General features: G+C 43.3%; 3 protein-coding genes and 1 pseudogene across 4 annotated transcripts in view; all 4 read left to right on the forward strand.

The window, feature by feature from the left end:
• Window positions 1-22,119, forward strand: part of LOC126951160 (40S ribosomal protein S2-like) — a 375,530-nt pseudogene that overhangs the window by 267,415 nt on the left and 85,996 nt on the right. The window lies entirely within an intron of this gene.
• EFCAB2 (EF-hand calcium binding domain 2) overlaps window positions 1-22,119 on the forward strand; it is a 483,350-nt gene that overhangs the window by 4,564 nt on the left and 456,667 nt on the right. The gene's annotated exons all lie outside the window — the stretch shown is intronic.
• The window catches only part of LOC126951220 (cytochrome c oxidase assembly protein COX20, mitochondrial), a 213,754-nt gene continuing 196,822 nt past the window's right edge, over window positions 5,188-22,119 (forward strand). Inside the window, exon 1 of the mRNA XM_050785171.1 lies at window positions 5,188-5,191. The gene's annotated coding sequence lies outside the window, so the exon portion shown is untranslated. The remainder of the gene's footprint in view (window positions 5,192-22,119) is intronic.
• The window catches only part of DESI2 (desumoylating isopeptidase 2), a 63,226-nt gene continuing 49,736 nt past the window's right edge, over window positions 8,630-22,119 (forward strand). Inside the window, exon 1 of the mRNA XM_050785068.1 lies at window positions 8,630-8,931. Coding sequence (XP_050641025.1) covers window positions 8,890-8,931 — 42 coding nt within the window. The 5' untranslated portion in view covers window positions 8,630-8,889. The remainder of the gene's footprint in view (window positions 8,932-22,119) is intronic.

Consider the following 22,119-nt stretch of genomic DNA (forward strand, 5'->3'; position numbering starts at 1 on the left):
TATTTATTTATTTTTGAGACAGCGTCTCACTCTGTCGCCCAGACTGGAGTACGATGGTGTGATCTCAGCTCACTGCAACCTTCACCTCCCAGGTTCAAGTGATTCCCCTACCTCAGCCTCCCAGGTAGCTGGGACTACAGGTGTGTGCCATCATGCCTGGCTAATTGTTATATTTTTTAGTAGAGATGGGGTTTCACCATGTTGGCCAGGCTGGTCTTGAACTCCTGACCTCAAGTGATCCACCCACCTCGGCCTCCCAAAGTGTCGGGGTTACAGCCATGAGCCACTGCGCCCAGCCTCTACGGATTCTTTAAAACTGGATAAGCAAGAATTGGTGGACTCAGTGGCATTTTCTCAGGACATGGAATTTAAGAAGATCCCAGCATGGACTGTAGGGGATGGGGCGAACTCACTGCTGGGGTGACTCTTAGAAGCCTGGAAAAAAGTGACAGCCAACTCTCAGCAAAGTAGAAAAAGCCTGGGTCCTCCGGCAGTTGGTAGAGGAGGTAATGAAATGGTTCAGGGAGGTGGCTAGGCTGGAATGGATATGTTACATGAAGCCAGAAGACCCAGCTGAGGACTATGCCCCATGAGAGGGTTCAGCTGGCACATCACTCCCCAACGACATCCTGATGAGGGTACCAGTGTCAATGAAACATTAAGTGGTGGCTCTTCTCTGCAGGTTAGGGATGACTACTGGTGAGGCAGCCACAGGTCTGGGTTCATCCACATCCATGGAGAGGATGAGGCCTCACAATAAGACAGTCTTGGGGGTGATGCTTCACTTCAGAAGCAGGAGCCCACATTACCATAATAACAGGCAAGGAGCAGCTAAGGGGGCTCAACTTGCTGGGAGTTGTGGAGACAGTTAACAGAATGGCAAAATTGTCAGGTAGTCAACAAGGCTGTTGGTTAACATCTACAATAATAACAAACCAGAATGGAAGAAGAGGCTGAGGAACATTGCCCCAGTAAAAAGTCATGGTCCCTTGCTCAGTCTCGAGACCTGGAGTACGTTTTCAGACCCAGAGCCCATTGACTGAAGAGGCGGCCACGTTCCCAGGAAGAAGGATCCTGCAGTGTGGCAAGTATTATATATACTGTGACAATTCCCCCAGAGATCTATGACCATCTACTCAGGTGACTTTACTGGGGAAAGAGGAATAACCAGGCATTTTGAGGACTATTACACACAGGTCTCAGTTGACATTAATACCCAGAGACCCAAAGTGTCATCAAGCCTCCCCTTTAGAGTGAGGGCTTATGAGAGCCACAGTGGCTCCACTCACCCGGGGGCCTTTCCCAGTCTCCAAAGTACATACTTAGAATTATATACTTGGCTGTGGGAGTAAAGCCCACATTGAGGCCCTTGGTTTGTGAAGCAGGAGCAATCAGAGTGGGAAAGGCCAAACAGAAACCTCTGAAACCGGCCCCTACACGAATCCCGGCAAAGTGAGAAAACTGTTGCAGGGGGAGGCAGATATTATTACCATCATTAAACACCTAAAAGATGCAGGGTTGGTGGTCCCCATTGCATCTTTGTTTAATCACCAGTCTGCAGAAAACAGATGGATCCTGGAGAATGACTGTTGACTCCCGCAGACTCAACCAGGTAGTAGCACCAGTTGCAGCTGGTGTGCCAGATATGGTATCGCTGCTAGGGCAGATTCATCAGACCTTGGGTATATGGCATGCAACTACGGACTCTGCAAATCTGTTCTTTTCCATCCCCGTGAGAAAAGAGGATGAGAAACAGTTCACATTCACATGAACAACAATATTCAATTATCCACCTATTCTATGGAATTTCTAAGTAGATATCTTCATTTAGATAGCAAACAAGTTCTAGCAAACAAGCAAACAAGTTCATGTCTGGTCTGATCATGGTAGACCAGATGCCATGGTAGACTAGATGCCCAGGTGCCATGTTGTTGTGGGCCCCAGGTTATGTTGTACCCATTAAGAATGGAAAAGGCACTAGGGAAGCTGACTGCCCAAGTTCCAACAAGGATGACCTCCATCTTGTCACCAATAGGGAATCATGTTCTTGGAGAGGAGGGAGGCACAGAATTGAGAAGTGAGCTATGTTGAACTCTTACCACCTATCTAGGGAAAGTTATTTGCCTTGCCTGAAATATAACCTCCAGATATAGAGTAGCAAAGCATTATCAAAAACCTAGCCAATCACATTTCACTTCCATTTGAACAACCTGGTACAATTACCAATGGCTTCAAAAGTCAAGTATATCAATTCCGATTATGCATAACTTCATAACTAAAGACACCTAAGACAAAGAGCACCATTGTCCCCTGAATTGTCTAACTGGGCTACCTTCTCAGGGACCTGATCATTTTGAAATGGAAAATAAGCAATTTCAAGATCTACTGGAGAATTCATATGCCCATCTTCTAACACTGGACTCCAAATCTTGCAGTCAGTGTACTCAACCAATAACGACTGATCTAACAGAGGATGGGGAATGGGGAGTGGGGTGGGGGGAGCTGAGGATGACCTCTCAAATATTTCCCATGGTAGAGCAGAGAGGAAACCAGCAGGGCTCTGGAACACATAAGCCATTCTTCACTCTGGCTACCACCTCAGTGGAGGTGACAGAGTTTTATATAGCCATCTGTGGTAGCTTCCAAGCTGGGCTCCAGCGATCCCTGTACTCACACCCTTGTGTAGTGTCACCTCACATTGCTCCAGAGTTGGTCAGTATGATCAACAGAATACAGCAAAAGGAATGGTAGCTCACTTCTGAGACCAGGTTATAAAACACTGCGGCTTTCTTGTTGATCACTCTCCCATTCTGTCTTGGATCAATTGCTCTGGGAGGAACAGCTACCATGTCATGAGCAGCCCTACAGACAGGCCCATGTGGTGATAAACTAAAGCCTCCTGCCAGCTGACCTGTCAGTGAGCTTAGAAGCAGACCCTCAGGCCCCAGTCAAGCCATCAGACGATTGCAGCTCCACCAGAGACTCAGAGCCGGAAACACCCACCTAAACTGCTGTTGGATTCCTGACCTTCAGAAACAATGTTTTAAGCTGCTATATTTTGGGGTAATTTGGAACAGAACAATAAATAAAACACAGACTCAGTTCATCTCTACAACACAGAGAGCAATAAGCTTTAAAATTAATTTTCCTTTAAAATGGTTTGGGCAGCTTAGATCTCCCCCCAGATTACCTAAGAAATAGTTTGTGATTTTCTATGCTTTGCTTTCTGTTGCCAGGGCCTCTCTATCTAGGAAGGGATATTGGCGGGAAACTGGAAGGCAGGAGGAGGAGGGACTTCCTATTTTGTACCTTCCCGTCAGCAGCAATGTAGGCAGGATTCTTCATCTAGCAGCAGTAGCACTTGGTTTCAGCAGCCGTGGTTGATTCCTAGCTTGAAGTTTTTTAAACTTTCCAGGGCCGATGTCACTGTGCCCCTTTAGAAATACCAGAGACCAGCAGTTCTCCTCTTCAGGGTTTGTGACTCCAGCATAACAGGGCTCTCCTGCAAGCTTCAAAAATGTTTCCATTCTGACCTCTTTATTACCCCAGACCTAAGTGTCCTAGCTTTTTCTAGCTTTCTGACACCTCACTGTTCCCTTTTTGTTTCAGCCCTCTAATACCCAATTTACAATTCTGTATACTAAATTCTTTTTGTTCATCTGTTTCCTAACAACCACCTCAAATAAGTCTGTGTGTTATGTTCATTTATTTATTTATTTATTTATTTTTTTGAGACGGAGTCTAGCTCTGTCGCCCAGGCTGGAGTGCAGTGGCCGGATCTCAGCTCACTGCAAGCTCTGCCTCCCGGGTTCACGCCATTCTCCTGCCTCAGCCTCCCGAGTAGCTGGGATTACAGGCGCCCGCCACCTCGCCCGGCTAGCTTTTGTATTTTTTTTAGTAGAGACGGGGTTTCACCGTGTCAGCCAGGATGGTCTCGATCTCCTGACCTCGTGATCCGCCCCTCTCAGCCTCCCAAAGTGCTGGGATTACAGGCTTGAGCCACCGCGCCCAGCCCTGTGTGTTATGTTCTACTACTGTCTCCTTCAATTTAAATTATAAAATTGAGTGAATATTTACGTTCTATTGTATATTATGTAATAGAATAATTATATTCTATATATGAGAATTTACATATTTTATTATACAATATATGTAAATATATCTATTCTTTTCTGTCTTTCACTGGATTATAAGCTTCATGAGGGTAGGGTCATGTCCTATCATAGTGAATTAGTGATACACAGATATATAATACATAATATATTATATATAAATAAAATATATAATATAGAATACATATTATATATTATAATATACAAGAATATTATTATATAAGAATAATATCTTTTTGGCCAGGCATGGTGCCTCATGCCTGTAACCCCAGCATTTTGGGAGGCCAAGGCGGGCGGATCACCTGAGGTCGGGAGTTTAAGACCAGCTGACCAACATGGAGAAACTGGTCTCTACTAAAAATACCAAAAAAGATTAGCCAGGTGTGGTGGTGCATGCCTGTAATCCCAGCTACTTGGGAGGCTGAGGGAGGAGAATCACTTGAACCCCGGAGGCAGAGGTTGCCATGAGCCAAGATCACACCACTGCACTCCAGCCTGGGCAACAAGAGCAAAACTCCATCTCAAAAAAAAAAAAGAAAAAAAAGAATATATTTTTATATTATATTTATTATATATATATATAAGAATATATATATTCTTCCCTGTCTTTCAATGAATTCTAAGCTTCATGAAGGTAGGATCTATCTGTTCTATCGCAGATGAATTAGTGATAAGCAGAGGCTGACACATCAAAAGTACTCATTTAACATTTGTTCAATGAATGAAGGATGGATGATTCATTATTGATGGATCAATACCTGAATTACATGAGCAGTATAACTTATTCCATCATTAGATGATGAATTCTATTTTGTACCTGATAAATTCAAAGTAACCATGGGCCATCCTGTATGGTAGGGCAGAATCCCAGCCCCCCAGAGATGTTCACATCCTAATCCCCAGAATCTGTGACTGTTGCCTTTTACAGGAAGAAAGGACTTAGCAGGTATGATTAAGGATCCTGAGATGGAGAGAGAATCCTCAGTTATCGGGTGGGCCCAATCTAATCACAAGGCTCTTCATAAGTAAGAAGGAGAAACAAGGGAGTCAGAGAAGGCATGATGATGGAAATGGCGGGGGGGACTGGAGTGATGGGCCCATGAGCCAAGGAATGAGGGCAGCCTCTAGAATCTGGGAAAGCAAGGAAGCAGATTGTCCCCTAGAGTCTCCAGAAGGAACACAGCCCTTGATGTTAGCCCAGGGAGACCCATTTTGGACTTCTGATCTCTAGAACTACAAGAAAATAAGTTTGTGTTATTTTAAACCACTAAGTTTGTGGCAATTTGCAGCCAAGGGAAACCAATACATCCTGGTAGAGAAGTCCAAAAGGCTGTAGGTTATACTGGCCTGGCACTCTGGAGAGAGAAGAGCACTGACGATGGAGACATGTGGCTCTTCAGCATACATGCAACAGTTACAGCTGAGAGTGGATGAGATCACAAAGGGCAAAGGGAGTGTGTACAGTAAAAGTTAAAAAGTGAACCTGCAGTTTGAGCCCTCCAGGGACTGCAGCCAGGACTAAATAAGGTGCAAATGCATAGTGCCTTTTCCCCACCTTTCACAGGAAAAAGGACTTAGCAGATGATTACGTAGTTTGTGTAATTGCTTAAGGTGGGGAGGAACGCCACGCTAGGAAAGAGAAGCAAGGCAGCTGATATACCAAAAAGAGATTTTAGAACTTTGTCAACAACCTTCCAGAGGACAGCCAAATAACAATGTTGTGCACAGCATTTACTGTTCCCCAACACCACCTGACAAAACCGCATTTTCCAAGTTTACTTATTTGCTCTATTTTTACATCACCTTCTCTCTCTCCAAACTCCCTATGCCCCTCTCCTCACGTCTTACTCTTTGATGATATTCTTGCCTCATAATTCATTGAGAAAATCAAAGTAAACCAGGAAAGAACACTCTCATTTCCTACACTCCCGTATTTCTAACCCGCCTGTCTCCTTGTCTTCTGTGCCATAACTATGCACCTGCACCTGCCTTCTACGCCATCACTATGGATGAAGCATCCCCCCTACTAAATGGCAACCCTTACACTCGTGCCCTGGATCCCTCCCCCTTCTTTGTCCTTGCGAATCTTTCCCTCTCCTTTATCAATTTCTCTCTCTTTGCATGCAAGTATGCCTCAGCATCTCCCATCTTCAAAATGCCCTCCATTGACCACACAGCCTTATCCAGCTGTTGCCCCAAGTTTAAGTTGTCTCTTTTTCATCACATTTGCTTCTCAAACTGTTAAAGCATTTATTTAAATCTCACTCCTCCCAGAGACCGCTCATGTCAAAGCGACCAGTGATCTCTATATTGCTGAGTCCAATAGTCTTGACATCAATGTTATCATGTTCTTTCTGATTTTCCTCCTGCCTCCATGCTTCCTCTTCATCCTTTACTTGACCTCTACATGGTGAAGGGTCCTAGAGCTTTGTTCTTGGCCCACTTCTTTTTAGCTATACATATTCCTAGGTCATCCAACCAAGCCCCAAGTCTATAATGGCCATGACTCCAGTTTATCCAAATGTCTACTACTTGGCAGTCATGGATGTCTAAAAGGCATCTCCAACTTAGCATGATCAAACCATAACTCTTGATTTCCCTCCCCTCAACCTGCTCCTCCCCAAAATGTGTCACATCTTATAAATGCCAGAACTATCCACTCAATTGACCAAGTCAAAAATCTAGAAGTTTTCTTGAATCCTCTCTCCCTAACCAACTCAACATCTAACTCATTAGCAAGTTCCACAGACTTTACTCCAAAATATTTAAACTCTAATTATTTCGGTCTCCACCACTATCAGCAACAACGAAGCCATTTCTGGCATGCACTTCTGGAATAGCATCCAATTGGTTGACTCAATTAACTTTCGCCACATAACTACCCCCAAAACTTTGTGACTAAAAACATTATTTCTCACATCAATGTGGTTGTGGCCAGGGAAGGATAGTCCAGGAGAGCTTCACATGTTCGCAGTTGGTTGGATGTCAGCTGGATGTGGGCCATGACTTGACCATGTGTCCCTCATCATCCATCAGGCTAGCCTACACTCATTCCTAAGATGGTGGTCACAGGACTCCCAAGTTCAGCAAGAGGGCAAGTCCCAACTCACAAGCGTTTTTTAAGCCTCTGCTAGCATGCTGTTAATGTCCCATGTCCAAAGCAAGTCACAGTCCAGTGCAGTCAGTGGGGGGAGACACCACCAAAGAGTACAATTTGGGAGACTGGAAATAATTTGTGGCTATTTTGATAATCTGCCACACTCATCTTCCTGTTTCCACCTCCTTTGCCTCTCTGAAATCCATTTTCCACACAGCAACCCAAGTAATCATTTTTAAACACACGCACAATCATTTCACTCCCTGGTCCAAACTTATGGCTTCATTCAAAATACAACCCCTGTTATGAATTTTAAAATCCTTCCGAGCTCTGGCTTCTACCTACCTGCCCAGCTCATCTAACACCATCGTGTCCTTGCCTATTGTGTCCCAGCAACAGTGATCTTTTGTTTGCTTGAATACAGACAACTCCTTCATGCCTCAGATCTTTGCATTTGTTCCCTTTGACTGAAATACTCCTCCCCCTCATATTTGCGGGGCTGGCTTTGTCATTCATAGTTCAGCTTAAAACTCATCTCATTACAGCGATCTTCCCCGTGCAGCCAATTTAAGATTACTCTCAATGACTTCACCTTATTTAAATTTTCTGCAAAGCACATACCAGTGATAATTTGTTTGTCCCTGTTCCTGTTTATCACAATATTCCCGAGGGCCTACAACACTGCCTGGAACATAGGAAGCACACAACAAATATTTGTTAAATTAATGCAGAGCTGCATACTACGTCCCAGGATTGTGCTAAGCTATGGTTACTGGACCCTTCTCATCTCAGCAGGATAGTTTCACAAAACGTAAATTCCACACTGAGGATTAACTGGATGCACGTTACACCTCATCCCACACCAGTAACTCGTCTTCCTGTTTCCCCACCCCTCCCTTTGCCAAAGAAAAAGTGAGGAGGGATTTGGAAAACTTAGGGTCATCACTCTGGTCTTTTGCCACATTTCGTTGGCTTCATCGAGCTCAACGCGACATGAACTACTAACAGTAGCAGCACCGGCGGTGAGAGGGTGAATGAAGGTAGAAGACTTCACCGCCCGCGGACCGCAAGGCATGGGCCGCAGCTCCACAGCACTGCATGCTGGGAGCAGTAGTCTCCCAGGGAGGCCTGGTCTGGTAGGACCGGGGCCCCCGCGGCATGCAGGGAGTTGTAGTCGAAGGACTGTTGAGACTCCGCCTCTGCGCTTATAGTAGCGAGGGGGAATCCTCACTGCATGCTGGGAACTGTAGTGTTCCTGTGGCCCCGTGCCTCCAGAACGCGGAGGCGCCGAAGCTGCCGCCATTTTAGGTCCCGAGGTGCGGCGGCCGGGAGCCAGAGCGCAGGCGGGCTCAGTCCCGGCGCCGGGCCGGCCCCGCCCCCGGGGCGCCTGGCGCCCGCCCCTTGCTCAAGCCCCGCCTTTCCCCACGTGTCTGCCGCCTAGGGGAGGTGCCTCATCCGGAGCGGGCCGCCAACGGTCCGGCCCCGTCCGCACAGAGGCTCCTGTCGGCGGCGCCCGGGAGCGGCTCGGCTGCCCGATGCTTCCGCCCCGGCTGCCGCGGGCCGGGCTGTGCGCTTAGTGCCCGGCTCGGGCCCCCTGAAGCGCCCGCGGGGGTGAGAGCGGCCTCCGGCCCCGCGGAGACGGAGCGGCTTGAGGACGAGGCGGCGGCCGCGGGGAGGAGGATGGGGGCTAACCAGTTAGTGGTGCTCAACGTGTACGACATGGTGAGTGCGGCCCCTGGCGGCCCCGAGCCCTGGCCCAGGCCGGCTTCCTCTCGCCGGTCGGGCTCGGACCCCGGCCCCAGGCGCTTCCTGCCTCGCGTCTCCGCCTCCAGCCTAGTTCTCGGGGGAAGCCGGGGGTAAAGGAGGGAGTGTGGTTCATTTTTAATCCTCGCACTCGTCGACGCTCCGGTGAACCCAGTCAGCCCGAGGCTTTGGGCTGGAACCTCTCCCATCCGCTCCGCTTGGCCGCGACCCTGGCTCTGGGCCCGACCCCTTGGCCCACGAGCAGTGTCCTTTCGGCAAAGCTTCCGTTGCGTGTCCAACCCCACTTGCCGGCCCCCGGGGCTGCCCCGGGACCCCCGTCCCGACCGCCTGCGCTCCCAGCTCCTCTGCTTCTGCCGAGCTGTACATGTCTCTCCGTGGCTTAGTCTTCAAGAACTCCCAAGCCCCTCCAAGTCCAGAAAGTCACAGCTTTCGGGTGCCTGTGCTAGAATCTCTTCAAAGGTGAACAGGAGCCAACACACCCTTGCCTTGTGTGTTCAAGGCAACCGCGTTAAAATATGAATGAGGCTAACATTTCTCAAGAAAATAGCCCAGCTGAATGATTCAGAGATCCTGGTGGTGCTCCTTTCCCACACCCTGAAGACCACTTTCCCGGTGATGCAACAGGTGACGTGACCACAGGAGAGGGAAGGGAAGAAGTTGTTTGTTGTGTCATGTAACTTTGGAGTCTGGCAGGCACGCAGAATCGAGCCCAAGAACTGGTTTGCCTGATTTTTGCAGTTGAAATTACCCCAGAAAAAGCACCCGGTGGAGAGTTGTCGTTGCAGTTAGATGTATGCCTGGGTGTGTTTGCTTGCTTTGGGTTGATGGGTTTTTGTTCTGTCGAATGGATTACCTCTGACTGCAATGCTTAAAATTCCTTGTAAGTTGACTGACAAATGAAAAATTGCCCATCGTGATTTTTGTTGGCTTAAAGATGCGGGAGAGCAGAAGGACTACAGGCCAGGAGTCTTACAGAGTTCTAAACTTTGTATTCCCTTGTATTATTTATAAGTTTCTACATTTACAGTGTTATATCTTGGGTAGAAAGGGATTCCTCAGGCCATATCTGGGAATTGTGTCAGAAGGGTGTAGGAACTGCCTGCCACTTGAGATGAGTCCTCTGTTGAATTCTGATGTGAGCTTGGAGATGAGATGAGTTCACATGCTGAGAAAAGTGGAACAGCACAGAAAAAGTTGAAGAGGAGAATAAGCCAAACAAAAGATCTTAGAAAACCATGGCACTTTGTAAATTCTTTGGCCTGTGTCACTGTTGAGAAATAATTCTCTAGACTTAAACTTTTTGTGTTCAGCTGAACGCCTTTATTTTTCAAGGTTCTTACTGCCCTTGTACTTTTTCTGTGCACCACTCCCCCCCATCTGAGTGTGGTTTGTTTTTTATTCATGAAGGCTATTGCTGTCTTTCAGAATATATTCTGCTCTTGAGAGCACAGTGTGCCTTTTCTCCTAGATTGTTAAACAAACCCGTTTATAAATTAGGATACAATGGCCAGAAGCCGTGGTTTCAGAGCCTAGAAGAATTTGTGAGAATAGAGGAAGAGAGTTTTACCTTTTATATGGAAATGAAAATGCATTTTTTGGCATATAGTGGGCTTTACACTTTAGGCATTCTGTGATACAGGAAAATCTTTGCTAATTGTGGTCGATTGGGAAAAGCTAGAGATGGTATTCAGTATTTTCAAAGGGAGGACTGTTCTGGACGATGTTAAAATATTGACTAATTAACAAGATCTTATTCTTCACATCAAGTTTGTAAAATAGGTAGTTACAGAATGAAGCAGACGGGGAAGAGAGTAAGTGATCTGCCCAAACAACTAAAAATATAATCTAGAATTTGTCAACCAAAATCTGATTCACTATCTTCTCTTCTAATTCTTGCATTTATGTCTTTATATTGCTTATGAACAGGAGATGAAGCATATGAATGTTTATCGGAATGATAAATAGTTGAATTATTAGACTTTTAATAAACTTGATCTTGCATGTTTTTTTGAGGGCTTTGAGTGTTTTACGTCACTAATTCAGCAACCTACCGTTACTTACTATTTTTGACGTGGTAGAAGCCACAAGGATGAGTTAACTGTCCTTTCTTCTTTAAGGAATTTAGAGTATTGTAGAGGAGATACACAACAGTGGTAACAATTCAAGACAGAATAGCACGGTTTTGATAAGAGCAGACAAGGATGTAAAGGAGGAGACTATATGTGGTTGCAGCATCAGGGAATGCTGAAAAATCAAAGGTATGAAACTTGAAGAATGGGTAGCATCCACAAGGGCAGAGAACAGTTGGCATGAACCGAATGGCAGGACTAGGGAAAGCACAGGTGGGATTTGGGAAGTAGCAGCTGGTCCAGTATAGCTAGAGTAAAGCGTAAATGAAAGGAGACAAAACAAAGTGTGATTAGAACTTCATTAGTCCGATGAGTTGTGGGCTTGGGTGAAGGGCTGAGGGGCTCCTTGAGCCAGCAGAGTCATTTATGGTTTTCACGGAGGGGAACAGTGTGATCAGTTGTTTTAGAATGAAGACTAACGGATTGAGATACGAATTTTGGTCTATTATACTAATTTTTCTCAAGTCAGTTTTGGTTTTTGAAACATTTTTGCTTGATACCAAGCGTAAATTCCTTTTATCCTTGGTAATTCTTCCTATTCATCAGAGATGCCTTGGATGAGGATAGTTGTTACCTGTTTAGGCCTAGTACATCAGCTGTCTGGTTCAAACTCTGTAAATATGAAAATCAACCTTTGGGATGCCCTTATAATCACGGTTATAGGGACCTCTTGCCATGTGTCCTTGTGTGTCTTTGTTAGGTCGCCCGTTCCAGCTCTGATTATGTTTGTCCTGTTCTCTAGACTGGGCTGCTGCGGATCATTTCTTTTCTTCTGTAACTCTGCCGTGTGCACGAAAATAATTCTATTGGGGTCACCAGTATTAACTTCCTTCTCGTGGAAGAATACCGTGATCCTCAGAAGTTTACTTAATCATGCACAGTGTTCCTAAATTATTGCTTGCTGCCTTCTCGGTGATTATGTTCCCCTGTGTACTTTAGAGTAATCTACCACCAATAAAAACGTGCTGGAGCTACTTTCCGAGTCGTGGGAATGAGCTTGTTCACATATTCCTAATTGACTGGCACACATAGCAAAGCAGGTGACTCAGATTAGTTTCAAATACTGAGACGAATCTCTGGTGTAGTCATTTTAGCAGTCTTTATTTTTCATAGATCCAGATTTTGTGCTTTTCAGGTTATCTTGACTACTAATGAATTTTTATAAAATAAAAATCTGCAGGTATTTGATAATGTTTGAAAATTCATTGTGTTAACAAGTTTCTACCAATTTATTATTTATTTTATTTATTTGTTTTCTCACTCTGTCACCCGGGCTGGAGTGCAGTGGTGTGATCTCAGCTCACTGCAACCCCTGCCTCCCGGGTTCAAGTGATTCTCCCGCCTCAGCCGGCCCAGTAGCTGGGATTACAGGCACCTGCCCTCATGCCCGGCTAATTTTTGTATTTTTGTAGAGATGGGTTTCACCATGTTGGCCAGGCTTTTCTCAAATTCCTGTCCTCAAGTGATCCGTCCGCCTCAGCCTCCCAAAGTTCTGGGATTATAGGCATGAGCCACTGTGCCCTGCCTGTACCAGTTTTATTATAAAGTAGTACCTATACATCTTCAAAGTCTTTAAAGAATAGAAAAGAACCACTTTGTAGGACTCTTCAAATAAGGACATTTTTGTCTGGACTCCGTTCTTTTGGTGCCTGTCTCCATTAGACTCCTCCAACAGAGTGTAAGGTCAGGCTGGTGTGATAGATCCGACTTCTCATACATCTGCAGATCTAATTCAGACTTTCTGAACAAGTTCCAGAATCACACATCCCACCTAAATGATTCCTTCGTATCTCAAATCAACATGTCCAGGAACAAACTTCTTCGAACCTTTTCCCCTACCCACACCACACAGTCTTCCCTCTTGCCCCATGCCACTGCCCAAAAAGCCACCACTTTTGTTGTAGTTTCCCAAACCGGAAACCTGGGAGTAAACTTAAATTCCTCTTTATTATAAACCCTTCACGGTCAGTCAGCAGGCCCCGTCTTTTTGTTTTAGTTTGGTTGATTCTGTCTGAAAGCAACAGAGAGCTTGAGAGTCAGTGGCTTAAGCTGGAAGGATACTTAAGTCCAGAGATAAACAGGCCCTGGGTTAGTTCACCAGCTCAGCTGTGCCATCAAGAACCAGGACTTTCCATCCTTTTACTCTGCCATCCTCAGCACGTTGGCTGTTGCCCTTGGTTCGTCCTCTTATAGTTGTAAGGTAACTGCCATAGCACCAAATGTGGTATCCTCATTTGGAAGATGGAAGAAGATAGGGTCATTTTTTACGTGCACCTCTGTTCTTTTAATAGAAAGGAAAAACTTAACCAGAGCCACACTCCTTCCCCCAAGAGATTATCTAGAACTGGCTCGTGTGCAACTGTGATGAAGCTGAGTAAGTGGATATCTGGTGTTTCTTTTTTTTTTTTTTTTTTTTTTTTGAGAAGGAGTCTTGCTCTGTCGCCCAGGCTGGAGTGTAGTGGCGCGATCTCGGCACACTGCAAGCTCCACCTGCCAGGCTCATGCCATTCTCGTGCCTCAGCCTCCTGAGTAGCTGGGACTACAGGCGCCCGCCACTGGGCCCAGCTAATTTTTTTGTATTTTTAGTAGAGACGGGGTTTCACTGTGTTAGTCAGGATGGTCTCGATCTCCTGACCTCATGATCCGCCCACCTCGGCCTCCCAAAGTGCTGGGATTACAGGTGTGAGCCACCGCGCCCAGTCCTGATACCTGGTGTTTCTAACCTTTATGCTGAGTTGTGGGTGAGGAAGGCAAAAAGTTGGAAATGGCAATTTGATGGGAACCTATGATGCCTGACACATATTTTACTTTCTGGATATTGTTTAAATTGGTTACTTTATCCCCATTTCCACTAATGCTTCTCAAGTTCAGGCCCTCATCTCTATTCATATAATAGCCTCCTTACTAGTTTCAATCTCTAGTATTACTTCATTTTAATCCTCCCTCCATTCTGTTACCAAAGTAAGCGTTCTGAAACATAACCAGGATAAAGTGTAATGCACTTTATGATGTGGCCCCTGGCTGACAGTTACAGGTCCACTTCCGTCTTCTACTTAACACCCTTTATTCTCACACAGTGAAATTGTTTAGCTATCCAAACAGGCTATGTCACATCCCCCGTATCTTTATGCATGCCCATCCTTTTGTCTGGAGTGGCCTTGTCCAACATTGATCACCTGCAACCTGCTTGCTCCTTCTGGCTGTAGCTTGGTCTTTATTCCTCAGACTTGAGTGAACTACTGTGCCCTAGTTGTACTTTGTGCATATCTCCATTGCTGTGTATATTATCCTGTGCATCCCACCAGACTGTAGGTTCTCTGATAGCGTCATACTATTACCAGTGTCTGGAACAGGGCCTGTCACTAGACAGTGTTCTAGAAATATCTGCTGAATGAGTAGTGGGGCTTTAGCCAGTTTTTATTAGGAGAGGTGCTAGTACTTAAATGGCATGAAAAGATCATGTGATCCTCCTCTTCGTGCCAAATACCTATTTCTGGGTGATTTTCCTTTCCTTGTACCTCTACTTAAGTGCATTGCTAGATTTTAGCTTTGATTGTTGGACTAGGGTGCCCAAATGAAGGGGAGGGGAGGATTATAGGAATGGGACAGAAAAAAATCAAATATTTTTCTTTGATCAAACTTAAAACACTATGGGACTAGACTGAGGAAATGTTTTTAATAAGTTTATTTCTTGAAGTTGGATCTTAATTACTCTTTGGAAGATAATATTTCCGAAAACATTGTCAGTTCCTGAATTTTAACATAAATTAACTAGTTAATAGGAATAATAGGAGCTGGTCGTCCTTTTTTTTTTTTTTTTTTTTTTAAACAGTAAGGAATTTACCTGAATTTACTTGTGTCAATATGCTTCTTGGGCAAATAGTGACCCGTGAGTCTAGCTAAGCAAAAAGGACAATTGTACATCTGCCCTCCTGCATTATTTATGGCCTTGTCCTCTTTTCTTTTGGGGGGTGAGGGGGGTGGGGGAAGCTAGTATGTATGAGAAAAGAATTCAGTTTCCATACATACGTACATTTGTTTTTTATTGCTGCAATAACAAGTTGCCAATAACGTAGTGGTTTAAAACAACACAAATTTATCATCTCACACTTCTGTAAATCAGAAGACCAGGTGGGTTAGCCCAGTTCCTCTGCTGTAGTCTTCACAAGCCCAAAATCAAGGTGTTAGGCTCTGGGGGCACATCTGCTTCCAAGCTCATTCAGATTGTTAACAGAATTCAGTTGCTTATATTCGTAGGTCTGAGGTCCCATTCCTTACTGCTGTCAGCTGGGATCCTCTCTCAGTTGCTTCAAGTGTCATCCAGTCCTCCATCTTCAGACCAGCAAGGTGTGTGGAATCCTTCTGCTTCAAATACCTGTAACTTCACTTTCCTCCACATCTGTCCTACCTCCAGCCACAGAAAGTTTTCTGTTTTTAAGAGCCCAGGTAATTGAGACCTACCCAGATATTCCAGGATAATTTCCTGATATTGAGGACCATAATTTCAATGACATCTGCAAAGTCTCTTTGCTATGTAACATGTTCACAGGTTCTGGGAACATTTTGGGGAGTCATTCTGCTACAATGCCATCTATGAAAGGTGTTTTATAAACCCAAAAATGTTCAATTAAAAATTGTTTCATCATAGCAGCCACTCAACTTGGCATAGAATAAATATTGACCTAGTAACTTAAAATGGAAAAGTTGAAGTATTTGAAAAATACAACTCAGATGCCAGTAGGGTCAAGCATATTAGTGACTAAAACCCCTTCAGACTTGCAGTGGCTTGCAGTGGCATGCTGTAGTGTATATTAGTTCCATGGCCACATTTATAACGGTGGATCAAGTTAACATTTGAAACTTGTAAATCTGATGCTTTAGAAATACGAGAGAGCCAGCTATTTAGATGAATTCTTTGTTTTATGGATTTTTCTTTTTTTTTTTCTTTCTTTTTTTTTTTTTTGAGACGGGGTCTCGCTCTATCGCCCAGGCTGGAGTGCAGCAGCGCCATCTCTGCTCACTGCAACCTCTGCCTCCCGGGTTCAAGCAATTCTCCTGCCTCAGCCTCCAGAGTAGCTGGGACTACAGGTGTGCCCACCATGCCCAGCTAAGTTTTTTTGTATTTTTAGTAGAGACAGGGTTTCACTATGTTGGCCACACTGGTCTCAATCTCTTGACCTCGTGATCCACCTGCCTCGGCCTCCCAAAGTGCTGGGATTATAGGCGTGAGTGACCACGCCCAGTCAGATTTTTCTTAAGATGGGATGTACTTACCCTTTCCATTTGTTGGCTATCAAATTCTCTACAAGATTATTTGAATTCCAAAGCAACATTGTGCAGATGTCAGCCAGTTGGTTAATAAAATGTAAAGTGAGAACTGCCAAAATAATCTTAAACTATAAGGCAAAAATAATAATAAAAGGACAATGGGATGCATGAAAATAATTTTGTTTTAGTTGATCTGGAATGTATTTTGGTATAGATGTGACAGTAACTTAAAAACAATAAATTAAAAATCAACTACTTGGCCCCACATTATTTGAAATAAAAGTCTTTCCTCTCTAAATTGTGATGTCATCCTTAATCATAATACTAAATTCTTAGCCATGCAGAATTGTTGATTCTAGCCTTATTACCACACTATTTTAATTATTATACTTTCACATCATATTTGGAATCTGATTAGGCGAGTTTCCCTTTATTATTATTCCAAAGTTTTATTGGCCTTCATTTCCTTTTCTAGGAGTACTTTGTAAGGCTCTCTGAAAAAATTCCATAGGTTTTCGTTTTGTTTTAATTGTGTTAAAATACACATAACATAAAATGTACCTTTTTAACTATACAAGCTACTGTGTTAGGTGTATTCACATTGTTGTACAACCAGTCTTCAGAACTTTTTTATCTTGCAAAACTGAGACCCTATACCCATTAACAACTCCACATTTCTCCCTCCCCTCAGTCCCTGGTAATCATCATTCTGCTTTCTGTGTCTGTACATTTGACAAGATACCTCATTTAAGTGAAATAATACAGTATTTGTTTTGTGACTAGCTTATTTCACTTAGCATAGTCCTCAGGGTTTATGTTGCAGCATGTATCGGAATTTCCTCCCTTTTTAAGGCTGATATTCCACTGTGTATGTATATACCACAAAAAAGCTAATTTCAGTGTCATTAGACACAGGTTACTTCCACCCTTTGGCTGTTATGAATAATGGTGTGTGAACATGGGTTTATAAAAGTAAAAATGTCTATTGAAGTCCTGCTTTCAGTTTTTTTGGATATATACCCAGAAGTCCATAGATTTTTTTAATTAGGCTTGCACTAAACTTATAAATTAACTTGGGAAGAACTGACATCTTTTCTATCATATTCTTCCCCCCACCCCCATTGATGAAAACTGGATTTTTATTTTTGTTTTTTGAAATTTTTATCCAGAAAATAGCTAAATAATGCCAAACCCATCTATCTGAACTGTCTATTAAACAGAATAAAGCTAATAAATAAGTAAAATATATGAGATAGTAAGTGGTGATAAGTGCTAACGAGGAAGTGAAGAAAGGGAGGGACGGTGTAAATCAGGATGATGTAGTTACTGGTTACTGCAGTTTCAAAGAGTGGTCGAGAAAGGCCTTACCAAGAAGGCGTTCCTGAAAGGTGAAGTATACCATGTGGAAAGGAGAAAGTGTTCCAGACAGAGGGTAAGCAAATATAAAGGCTGTAAGTTAGGCCACATGCCACGTGTTAAGTAAATGTACAGCAAGAAATGAGAAGCTTTTAAGGAATTGCTGATTTAAGTTCTCAAGTAGATTCAGGAGGATCATTGAAAATAGAACAAGCAGTACTACCAGAAAGGGAAAAATCTGGGATTAGGATAGATTCCACAAAAATGAAAAACATCATTTCCTAGTTTGTAACTAGAAAGGGAGTTCGATTGGGAACTAAAGAGAAAATAAGATTTAGAAAGAAATTCAAGTAGAAGCGTCAAAAGGATCAAGTGATAAGCAAAACTTTTTAAAAGTTAGGACCATTCAACCAAAGCCTATTTTAACTTGCAATTTTTTTTTTTAATACAGAGTCTCGCTCTGTCGCCCACGCTGGCACCGTCTTGGCTCAGTGCAAGCTCCGCCTCCCAGGTTCACACCATTCTCCTGCCTCAGCCTCCTGAGTAGCCGTGACTACAGGCGCCCACCACTCCCAGCTAATTTTTTGTATTTTTAGTAGAGATGGGGGTTCACCATGTTAGCCAGGATGGTCTCAATCTCCTGACCTTGTGATCCGCCCGCCTCAGCCTCCCAAAGTGCTGGGATTACAGGTGTGAGCCGCCGCGCCTGGCTGCAAATTTTAAGAATAAAGTAAAAAATCCTACAGATACACAAAGGCAAAAAAGTTACACAGGAACAAAAATCAGGCTAGTTTCAGACTACTCTTTGATGATACCAAAGGCTGAATAATAAAGTGGAGCATTATCTACAGAGTATTAAAAGGGAAAAGATTTATGTCTGAATACTATAGCTTCTCCAATTGTCATTCATGTACAAAAGGACATAGACAATATGTAGATACCTTTCTGGGGGTTAAAAAATTATTCAAGAACTTAACAATGGGGTGGTTACAGTGTAAAAGGACAGGCCATGGCCATCAATACTCATTTAACATAGCTAAATCTTTTAACTGTGGTTAAAAACAGGGCCAGTATCCAGAATTACTCTTTGAAGAGAACAAGCATGTTGATTTTTTAAAATTAAGTTTTCAGATTATATTGAACAAACCTTGGATGAGGGAGAAGAGGTAAAATCTTGTAGCAGCCCTATATCAGAGGAGATGTGTTATAAATATAATTAATTCTTGTTTTAGAAAATTATATTTGAGTGTATGTGTAAATATTTTTCATAATGATGTATTATTGGGAGAAAAATCAAACCTAGAGGGAAAAGAGCAAAGAAGACATAATCCATATGGTGTAATAAAAAAAAAAAAAGAGAGAGAAGTTAAATATGAAATGAAGACAAGGCTAGGCACTGTGGCTCAGGCCTGTAATCCCAGCGCTTTGGGAGGCTGAGGCGGGTGGTAGTGAGACCTTATCTCTACAAAAAATAAGTAAATAAATTAGCCAGGGCCACACCTGTGATTCCAGCTACTCAAGGGACTGAGGTGGGAGGATTGTCTCAGCCCAGAAGGTTGAGACTGCAGTAAGCCGTGATTGTGCCACTGCACTCCGGTCTGGGCGACAGAGCAAGACCCTGTCTCAAAAATAAATACAAGTAGGACCAAGCATATAAGTTATGAAATGACCATAAATAAATTAAAATCCCCTGTTAAGCTTGGTAAGTGTATTTATAAGTGTCCTTTGCCTTACAGAAATTTTGTTATATGAGGTCAAAACTGTGGGTCTTTTATAACCTTTCATCTTCCAGTCATTCCCTAGAAAGATTTTTCCTTGCAAAAAATGATAGAAATAATCTACATGTTTGTTCCCAAGGGGAATGCCAGTTATCCCAATGCTGTTTATTGAATAATCCATGCTTCCCTATGTTAATTTCTGGCACATACTGTGTTTATGCTGTACTGAATTATCATGGATATTGAGGTGTATTTGAAGACTGTGCTATTCATTTCTGCCTTTTCCTGTACCGTTGTTAGATGTTGAATTGTACTAGTCTCTTCCAGCAAGTTTTGATATCAGTGATGCAAGTTTCTCTTATTCTCTTTCAGAATTTATGTTACTCACACATTGATTTTTAAGTAAAATTTAGAAGCAATTTGTTAACCTCAGTGAAATTTTAAGTGTAGTGACATTACATTTATGAACAATTTGGGGGGAAGAATTGATACATTTACAATATTGAATTTTCCCATAATAATACCTTTTTTGTTTTTTTTTAGTGTTTTCAGTATGCCACTATACTAAGCCATTTCCTTATATTAGTGTCCCTTTTTAAGTTGATGAAACTGAGGCCTAGTTGAAAAGCATGCTCAGAGTCATGCCATAGTGGTAGAGCACAGTCTTGAACAAGAGCTCTTAACACTAAAATCTGTGCTCCTAACCGTTATGCTGTATTTCTTTTCCCATATCTCATCCCCTCCATAACCCAGAAATGTGCTGATTCTCTTTTTGTTTGTCCTCATCTTTTTTTTTTTTTTTTTTTTTTTTTTTTTTTTGAGACGGAGTCTCGCTCTGTCACCCAGGCTGGAGTGCAGTGGCGCGATCTCGGCTCACTGCAAGCTCCGCCTCCCGGGTTCACGCCATTCTCCTGCCTCAGCCTCCCGAGTAGCTGGGACTACAGGCGCCCACAACCGCGCCCGGCTAATTTTTTGTATTTTTAGTAGAGACGGGGTTTCACCGTGGTCTCGATCTCCTGACCTTGTGATCCGCCCGCCTCGGCCTCCCAAAGTGCTGGGATTACATGTTTGTCCTCATCTTACACCCCTCCCTGAACTAACTTCTGCACTCTGTGGCACTCATGGATGTACAGTGATCTAAAAACTGCCCTACCTCCTAAATCTTTTCTGCGAATATTTCTGTGATAGTTAATGTTGTGTGTCAGCTTGAGTAGACCATGGTACCCAGTTTTAGTCAGACACGCTCCTAAGGTGTTTTTTTAGATGTAACAATTTTATAGATTTTGAGTAAAGAAATTACCCTCCAAAATATGGATGGGCTTCATCCAGTCAAAGGCCTTAAAAGAAAAACTAAGTTCCCCAAGGAAGAACGAATTTTGGCTCCAGACAAGCTGCAATATCAACTCTTCCCTGAATCTGCATCCTACAGGCCTGCTCTGAAGATTTCAGATCTACCAAGCCCCACAGTCTTGTGAGCCAGCTCCTTAATCACTTCTTTGCTCCCCTCTTCATCTAGGCTATTCTGCAGTCTACTGTTAGTGTGACTCCCTCTGTCATACTTGTCTCCCTAGTTAAAATCGGCTCACCATCTACACCTCGGCAGCTGAATGAACAGGGCTAGAGAAAAACAACCATACTGACAGATCTCCCTTTAAAAATTGTGACCACAAACCCCAAGAGGGCTCTAAATACTGTCTAGCAGTGCTTCCTTATTTCTCTGGTCAGTTGACATTCCCACTCTCCAAGACAACTACAATATGTCACACTTTCTCCCCATTCCCTACTCTCAGCTTATTTTCAGAGATTACCTCACAGCTTATTTCACTGAAGAGAAAAAAAAAAAAAAGGCAATTTTCTCATCCTTCCACTACCACTGTTTTACCATATGTAGTCTGCCTTCTCTCTGATCATATGGAATGAATTGTCCATGTCTCTATCTGAGATGAAACCTTCCACTGTGTCCTAGACCCCATCCTCTCACCTATCTATACAAGGACTTCTCTTTCAGAATCGTCACCACTCTCTTCTGCCTCATCAATTTTTTTTACTTTCTACTCACTCCAATCAGTGAATGAATATGCTATATTTTATAGTCCTCATTCAAACTGAGTAGAATTAGTGATATACTTTAATATTTATCTCTGTTAACCATCAACCATATTGTATCATGTTCTCAAGCTGAAGGTTTGTCTTTTTAAATGACCTTCTCTAGAAATATATTACTTTTAAGTCTAACAAGTGAACAAGAACTGTTTTATTCAATCTCATTCATTCTGACCTGTTGCTCTTTTATCTGTGAGTATCAAACAATAATACAGCAATCAAGATTTTTTAACTTTCCCACTCTGGTGACTATGAGGGCAGACACAGTGTCTATATTAGTTCCTTTTTATGCTACTGATAAAGACGTAACTGAAACTGGGAACAAAAAGAGGTTTAATTGGACTTACAGTTCCATATGGCTGGGGAGGCCTCAGAATCATGGCGGGAAGCAAAAGGCTCTTGTTATGTGGCAGCAGCAAGAAAAATGAGAAAGAAGCAAAAGTGGAAATGCCTGATAAACCCATCAGATCTCGTGAGACTTACTCACCATCACGAGAATAGCACAGGAAGGGCTGGCCCCATGATTCAATTACCTCCCCCTGGGTCCCTCCCACAACGTGTAGGAATTCTGG

This window comes from Macaca thibetana, chromosome 1 (assembly GCF_024542745.1).
Source record: "Macaca thibetana thibetana isolate TM-01 chromosome 1, ASM2454274v1, whole genome shotgun sequence".
In the NCBI taxonomy this organism is placed as follows: domain Eukaryota; kingdom Metazoa; phylum Chordata; class Mammalia; order Primates; family Cercopithecidae; genus Macaca; species Macaca thibetana.